The sequence below is a fragment of the Chrysochloris asiatica genome, unplaced genomic scaffold (genome assembly GCF_000296735.1).
Source record: "Chrysochloris asiatica unplaced genomic scaffold, ChrAsi1.0 scaffold00132, whole genome shotgun sequence".
NCBI classification, from domain to species: domain Eukaryota; kingdom Metazoa; phylum Chordata; class Mammalia; order Afrosoricida; family Chrysochloridae; genus Chrysochloris; species Chrysochloris asiatica.
The window spans coordinates 4052545-4060262 of record NW_006408650.1 but is presented as its reverse complement, the minus strand read 5'-3'; the positions used below and the strand labels follow the sequence as shown (position 1 = coordinate 4060262).

General features: G+C 52.3%; 1 protein-coding gene across 1 annotated transcript in view; it reads right to left on the bottom strand.

The window, feature by feature from the left end:
* The window catches only part of USP36 (ubiquitin specific peptidase 36), a 22067-nt gene extending 14907 nt beyond the window's left edge, over positions 1 to 7160 (bottom strand). Inside the window, exons 1-4 of the mRNA XM_006869653.1 lie at positions 6908 to 7160; positions 6234 to 6455; positions 3616 to 3726; positions 2813 to 2915 (exon numbers count right to left, since the gene is read on the bottom strand). Coding sequence (XP_006869715.1) covers positions 2813 to 2915; positions 3616 to 3726; positions 6234 to 6455; positions 6908 to 7160 — 689 coding nt within the window. The remainder of the gene's footprint in view (positions 1 to 2812; positions 2916 to 3615; positions 3727 to 6233; positions 6456 to 6907) is intronic.
* Positions 7161 to 7718: the final 558 nt, after the last annotated feature.

The window sequence follows — 7718 nt, the reverse complement described above, 5'->3', positions numbered from 1 at the left end:
GACAGCAGGGGCACTGTGGGACAGATGGAAGCTGTGTTTCTCTGTGCAGACAGCAGGGGCGCTGTGGGACAGATGGAAGCTGTGCTTCCCTATGCACACAGCAGGGGCACTGTGGGATAGATGGAAGTTGTGATTCCCTGTGTGGACAGCAGGGGGCACACAGGACAGATGGAAGTAGGCACTGCTGGTCTTGTACAGGGAACCAAGGCAGAAAACAAGAGACACTCATCTGGTAAAAGTCACCTTAAAAAGCAACCAGCAAGTGGATGAAATAAGTAGCAGTAACTACCAATTGGGAATATGGAATACAAAATGAAATAATTTAAAAACTAAAGACAACCCAAACCCATGGCCATGAAGTTGATTCAACAGGGACTTGAGAGGGCAGAGGAGGACTGCTCTGTAGGGCTTCCCAGGTTGCCAGCCATAGGGAACCAGACAGCCCATTTTTCATCAAGGAGCAGCTGGTGGGTTCAAAGCACCCACTTTTCAATTAGCTAAACAATGTTTAACTTCTGTCCCACAAAGGTATTAAAATGCAGAAAAGGAATGCAAGGAAAAGCCAAAAGAAAGGAGTCCTGGTGTGGCACTGTAGGATAAACACTTGACCTATGGTTTGAACCACAAAGCTGGCCAGCCACTCATCAGAAGCCTATACAGCGTTGCTGAGTAAGAACCGACTCTATGGTACTTAACACCACCACCAATAACAAGAGAAAAAAGCGGTAAATAGACAACCGATGGGACACTTCAGGGCAGAGAGGTGTCGTTAATGGTGAGGAGGTAATGTTAATGTTCGGAAAGAGCACTGAGGCGGCTGTACAACTTGGAGACTGCCAGTAGCATCTGTGGGTTTTACGTGCAAACTGCTATTTGACTGGGTGTATTTCCACCACAAACCAAAATAAGTTACTTTTAGAAAATGAAAACAAAGATGAGATAAAGAATATACAGAGAGCAGAGGGGCGGGAAACAAAAAAGGAGTATAAAATTCGAATTCAGGAAGTTTTCATCAGTTACTAAGGCCAGCATTTGATCCCAGGCTGATCCTCACTCAGTCGCGATCCAGTCTGCCTACACCTCACAGTCTGTGTACACCCCAGTCTGTCCACACGCCAGTCTGTCTACTCCCCACAATCTCTCGACACCCCACAGTCTGTCTATACTCCAGTCTGTCCATACCCCAGTCTACACACTCCAGTCTGTCCACACCCCACAGCTGTCTACACCCAACAATCTGTCTATACCCCAGTCTGCCTACACCCCTCAGTCTGTCTACACCTCACAGTCTCTTGACACCCCACAATCTGTCTACATTCCACAGTTTGTCCACACCCCAGTCTGTCTACACCCCCACGGTTTTGTCTATACTTCATAGAAGAAACACTAAGGCTGCTAACACGACACGGGGACTGACAACGGTTTCCTATTTACTGGCTGCCGTTGTTTAGTGTGATCGAGTTGGTTCCAAGTCACAGTGATCTGTTAGGCGCTCCCAGGAGCAGCAGGTGGCTTTGAACCACCGACCCTGTGGTAGGGTGCAGAGCTGACCCCCGGCACCACACCATGACTGGCAGGTCCCTTCAACATTGATAATGACAGTAAAACCTGCTGGGAAACAGCAGCGTCTCGTCAGCACCGCCTGACGGTATGAAGGATCACTCTGGTGCTCATGGTTTCAGATTCCACCTCTACCTGTCATTGCTCAAGCTACGGGGGCACAGTCTGAACGGACATGTTCAAAGAAAGAATCCGTCAGCTTGCTGGCAACTCAGCTGAGACACAGCCTCGGAAACAACCGGCCTTTAAACGATTACAAAAGAAAGAGAGACTGCCTCAAGGCTCTGAGCAAACACAGCTCCGGAGATCCACAGGCTCCATGCATGTGCTCTCCAGGCTGACTCTCTGTAAAAGCAGACAGCCTCGCCTAGCTACCAGGGAGCAGCTGGTGGGTTCGAACCGCCAACATTTCTAATCACCAGCCAAGCACTTGACCACTGTGCCACCCAAGCTGGTCTTCACCCAACCACAGGGGACAGAAATGCCAGCAGCAGCCTGAGGAATAGCACTCCCCACACTCAACAGGAGGTAGGGTGAGTGTGAAGGCGCAACACAGGGATCTTAGCTGTGCCCCCAAGAAGGGAGGACTGTGACCTGGGGACCACTAAAAATGAACAAACCAAGCAGTGTTGCTGTTGTGAAGTGCCGCTGAGTCGGTTCCCACCCACAGCGACCCTGTATAGGGTTTCCAAGGAGCAGCTGGGCAGCTTGAACCACCAACCCTGCAGTTCAAACGACTTTGCAGTCCTGTGCATTAGTCCACAGCGCCACACCAGGACTCCGGAAATGGGATCAAGATGCTTAAAGGGGCAACCAAAGGTAGCCACTAGAACAAAATTTAATGCCAAAGGAGTTAAAAAAAAAATAAGTCAAGAAAAATTGGTGAAAAAAAAACAGAACAAATATTCTAGGATAAACATAAAAACACAGTAATAGGACATCTTTGAGCCCCAACTCTTCAGCTGCTATGAATAAATGTGAATCAGGTGAAACTTTCTAACATCAAAATTTTGGGCACATTCATGATGCTGACCACCATGTGCTCGAGAGATTAGGAAAATAATAGATTTAAAAAAAAAAAAAAAAAAATAGGGGAGGGGCGGGGGCAGGAAAACCCCAGGGCGATGGGTGAATATCCTATGAAACATCAACTCAGCCATTGCAGCTCCGGTCACACTCATTGGCCGCACGGGCCCTGGGCAGGGAGACTGCAAAGGCCAAGCCCCCGGCTGCCCAGGCCCCAGACACATACTTGGCACAGCCGTTCAGGCAGGCCTTCTGCATGGCATCGATGGTGTAGCGGAGAAACTCATGGGCGTCCTCCTGATTCCCAAAACGGAAATGCCGGGCAATTTCTATCGAGGGGAGAGAAGAAGCGTCAGGCCGGCTGGAGAGCACGTGTGCACCTCGCCAACAGCGGCTGTTCTGCCGACCGTGTCTTCCTTTCCAGGAAAATGAACTGAAGCTGGAAGACATCGGGCTCACAGAACCAAGACCACCGAGGAGCTGTCAGGGAGGCAGAATCCACCCATCACTAAACAAGGTCAGTGCAGAGCATAAATAGGCCAGAGCCACGCCGTCGGGCTGGCGTCTACACAGCTTCCGGAACCAGCTGACTGCCGGCCTCTGACAAGGCGCCCTGGTTTCCACACACCTGCCATGTTTCTCATCCACGCCAACCTGCCACCTAACTCACATGGCGGTCTCCTCTGCCCAAGTGAGAGCTACTCGGATGCCTCCATCCATGACCCCTGCCTACGTGAGACTCTGAACAACCCTCCCGTTAGCTGCATGGGGAAATGTGTAACGTGGTCACCAGATAACAAGATGGCAAGCCCCTTTGTGATAGGATTCCAGAGACCCCATTCACACCTCTCTCCACCCATAGTATTCCTGAGCCCCAGTCACACATCTCCCCTCCTGATAGATTTCTGGGACACCGTTCACATCTCCCCTTCCGACAGACTTCCTGGGCCTCATTCGTGCCTCTCCCCAAGTCAGCTTGGAAGTGCCCCAGGCAGAGCCCAGCAAGCACTGGATAACGAAGTGTCGTACTTTTCAGATCGCGGATGAAGGAGACTGGCTTGATGGCGTTGCCGCTGTTGGCGAAGGCCTGGACGATGTGGTTCTGCAGGACGCACAGCATACAGAAGCTCCCCTGGTGACCTGCGGGTGGAGGACATAGGATGCCCGCTCGACAGAGACAAACGAGGCTGAACTAGAATGGAGACGTCAGGGAACAGGACTGGGCTGCCTCCACAGTTTGTTTCTGAGGAGCCCACACCATCATTGCCCTGCTGATGGATGCGCCCACTCCGATTCCACCAGTGGCTGACCCATGGCAACCCCATGTGTGCTCGGACGGCCGAGTTTATAGCAAGAGATTGCTTTGTCTTTCTTTGCCAGTGCCTCTGGGCGGGCACAAACCTCCAACCTTTCAGGTAGCAGCACAGCGATACCAGCATGGTGTTGTTACGAAGTGCCGTCGAGTCGATTCCGACTCATCGCGACCCTGTCTAGGGTTTCCAAGGAGTGATTGGTAGGTTTGAACCGCCGACCTTGCAGTTAACACAGGACCCCTCTGTCTGGTATTAAGGACATTTAGAATCACAATCTGAGTTTCAAATGAAAGTGTAGGAAACAGAGGACTTGGTCTAAGTTGTGTCACATGATAGGACACTCAACTATCTCAGCGCTTCGGGCTGGTCCCTTCGTCTGAGCCCCGCTCTCCTGACTCTCACAGTACCCCACTGGCAAACGTCTCTGTAAAGCGTCAGCTTGTCCGTATTTCTGCCTGTTCTCACCACGAGGCCACTGCACAGCCAAAGCAGCCACTACAACCAGACAAGAAACGGGTGTGCTGTGCGCCACACAACTGTGTTCACAACGACAGGTGACAGGTGGCTGGGCTCCTCCACCCCCAGCCAACAGGAGGTTGCGTGCTCTCTGTAAGCAGCGGGCTTGGCTGCAGAGCCATAGGAGCTTTTAGAAACGAGGAGCTATCGTCAATAGAAAGCCAGTTCTCCTAGATTGTACGTGGTTTTTGAAAAAGAAACTATTGGTGCAGCGGTTGGCCTTCCCTCTCTTAATTTCCCAGTTCTCTTTGATCTATAACTCACTATCTGAAATTAGGTAAGCTCCTTCCTACTTACCAAACTCATGGGCGTGCAAATATCCACAAACATAAGCTGGAACTGCGATTCCCGTTCACAAGCTGAGTGGGTGTAAAGCAAACCATGCCACCCTGTGCTGCTAGAGGTGGCTCGGGGTCATTCACAGCCAGAGTGTCTCTGGGAGGGACAGACTGTGGTGTAGCAACTGCTTCTGCAGATACACACTTGTTGTTGTTAAGTGCTGCTGAGTAATTCTGGCTCATAGCGACCCTAAGTAGGGTTTCCAAGGAGCGACTGGTGGGTTTGAACCACCAACCCTGTGGTTAGCAGCCCAGTGCTTATCCTACAGCACCATACCATGAATCTGCAGACACACACTTTGCCCTTGCTTTTTCTGTCTCCTTGTGCACCCATGTAAATCTCAGGTGATACACTCAGAGAGTAACATCCTCACCTCTGCTCAACCCCACTATCTGGAGAGGCCAACAGCACATTCCCTTTCCTGTGGATCTGCCTCGGGGAACACAGTTCAAAACACCACAAGGATTCCCACCTCTGTGCCTACAAGGAGCCAGTGAGGTGAGCGGGCAGTACCATAAAAGTACAGCAAGTGGGAATCCTAATGCAGTGCTGTGGGCTAAGGCACTGGACTGCAACATCAGTTTAAACCGCGAGATCAGCTGTTCAAGCTCACCAGATGCTCCTTGGAAACCCTATACAGCGTCTCTATGGGTTGGACTGACTCGCCAGCACTTAACAACAACCGTGCAGGTAACAGCTCCACCCTGAAAATACAGGACCACTGAGCTCTCCTGACACAGCTTTACGGCCAACGTTTTCCTTGTGTGATGCCTGTCCATCCTCAACAGTTGTGGTAAGCACTATTTAATTACCTCCCACTTTGAGGCATGCCTTCTGATGCACACCAAATATCGGCAGGGAGAGCGGGGTCTCTGTCTGACTAGCAATGGGCACTGATGTCACTGGACTAATTGAATTGTACCAGTGAAAACGGTTGAAGGGGCAAATTTTCACGACAGCAGAGGCGTGAACTGAGTAATAGGTATTTAAGGGGCGTTGGTGATGCAGTAGCTAAAGTGCATGCTACTAACCAGAAGGCTGTGGTTTGAGCCCAGCAACCCCTCTGTGGGAGAAAGATATAGACAGCCTGCTTCTGTAAAGCTTTAAAGCCTTGAAACCTACCCAGGGTCATGTGAGCAAGAACCTACCCCATGGCACTTAACAAACTGCCTCCCCCACCTCCACATGAGCAATGGTGGCACAGTGTGTTAAGCACTGTGCTACTAACTCCATGGTTGGTGGTTCTAATCCACTAGCCGCTCTGAGGGACAGAGATGAGGCTGTCTGCTCCTGAAAGGACTTACAGCCTTGGAAAGCCTCGGGGTCTGCAGACTGTCCTCTTGGGTTGCTCTGAGTGGGTTTATGCTCCCTAAGTGAGTAGCTCTGGTGGTCTCGTCTTACCGCGGGCACAATTCCAAGGTGGGCTCTATACCAACTCCCCTGCCAGGCCACAGCCCAACACCAAAAGGGGACACTCACAGTTCCGAGCGTGCTCCTTGGACAGCAGGTAGTTGGCGAGCGGCGGCGTGTAGGTGAGACACTGAAGAGTGGAGTTCAGGAAGCAGGTGTTGCCCAGGTTGTGTAGTCCTGCTCCCACGCGGTATACACGCTCCCACTTCAGAGACAAGCGCTCGGTGGGGAAGAGAACTTTCTGCGGAGCGGGGACCCCATCTGTGCAGCTGTTGTACGCATGCTCGCCACCTGGGTGGGGCAGGGGGGGCCGCGTGGTGAGCCTGCAGCCAGACCGTGAAGAGACGCTGCGGTTTCTCTGGGTAGGGCCCTCGAGGGCAGTGGATATTCCTGCTTACTGAAGTTCCTGGAACTTGGACCCTGGAGCCACCCTGGTTACCCGCCCCGGGACTGTCCAGGTTGCTTAGGGCGAGAGGCCAAAGACCCAGAGAAGGACCTGTGGGAGCAGCCAGGCTCTGGCTCCCAGCATTCTACCCCTGCTGGCAGTTGGCCCCATTTCTCTTGGTTCTTCATCCCCAAGACCTGCTCCTAAGCCTAGCACAGCGGAGGCTGGGTGAGGGGAGGGCCAAGGAAATCCCCTGGAGGAGCCCATGGGTCCTGATCAGTGCTGCCTTTGTCCCCGGTAACTGGTCAGTCACTGAGCTCCCGGGAGACTTTCTGTCAGCGGCTGAGAGGGGTCATACCATATCTCCTGATCTGAGCTTCACTGCTGTTCTTAGGCCGACTGGCTCCGTCGGTTTTGGGATTCAACAACACATATTTGCTCTTCAGAGACTCCAGCTGGTAGGAGAAGCTCTTGCTGGCCGGCTCAAACTCCATCTTCTGGAGCAGGACCTTCTTGGCAGAGGCGGCCAGCAGCCTGCCCAGCTCGCCATCATCGGTGGAGTCCTTGCGGCCAGGCTTCAGCGCCTCTTTCAGCTTATGGACGATGGGCATGGCACATCACTGTGGGGACAAGGGACACCCAGTCCACGGACCGTAGCACCCAAACCCCGGATTCTCATAGCCCAGTTCTATTAAGACACACATACACCCATGCACAGAGAGCCCCAACACCACGGCAAGTCCCACGAAGGTGCAAGTCTGTATAGAAAGTGTTCACGACAATCTGAGCGCTGTGTGGCCGGGAGCACGTGGGAGAGGTAAGTCCAAACTGAGATGGCTGTAAGCATGAAATGCATGCCACTTTCCAAAGCAGCTCTGGTGCCACAAGCTCTCAGCCGCTGAGAGGTCACAGGTTCAAATTTCCCCCAACGGCTCCGAGGGAGAAAAGCCTGGGAACCTGCTTCTGAAGAGATTTGTTGTGGTTTCGACTCATGGTAACCCTGCATTTCAAGAGTTTTGAGGAGCAGCTGGGGGGTTTGAACTCCCGACCTTGTGGATAGCAGTCCAGTGCTGATCCTACAGCGCCACTGATTACACCTAGGAACCCTATGGGGCAGTTCGACTCTGACCTACAGGGTTACATCAGCCAAAACGGACTTGATGGCAGCT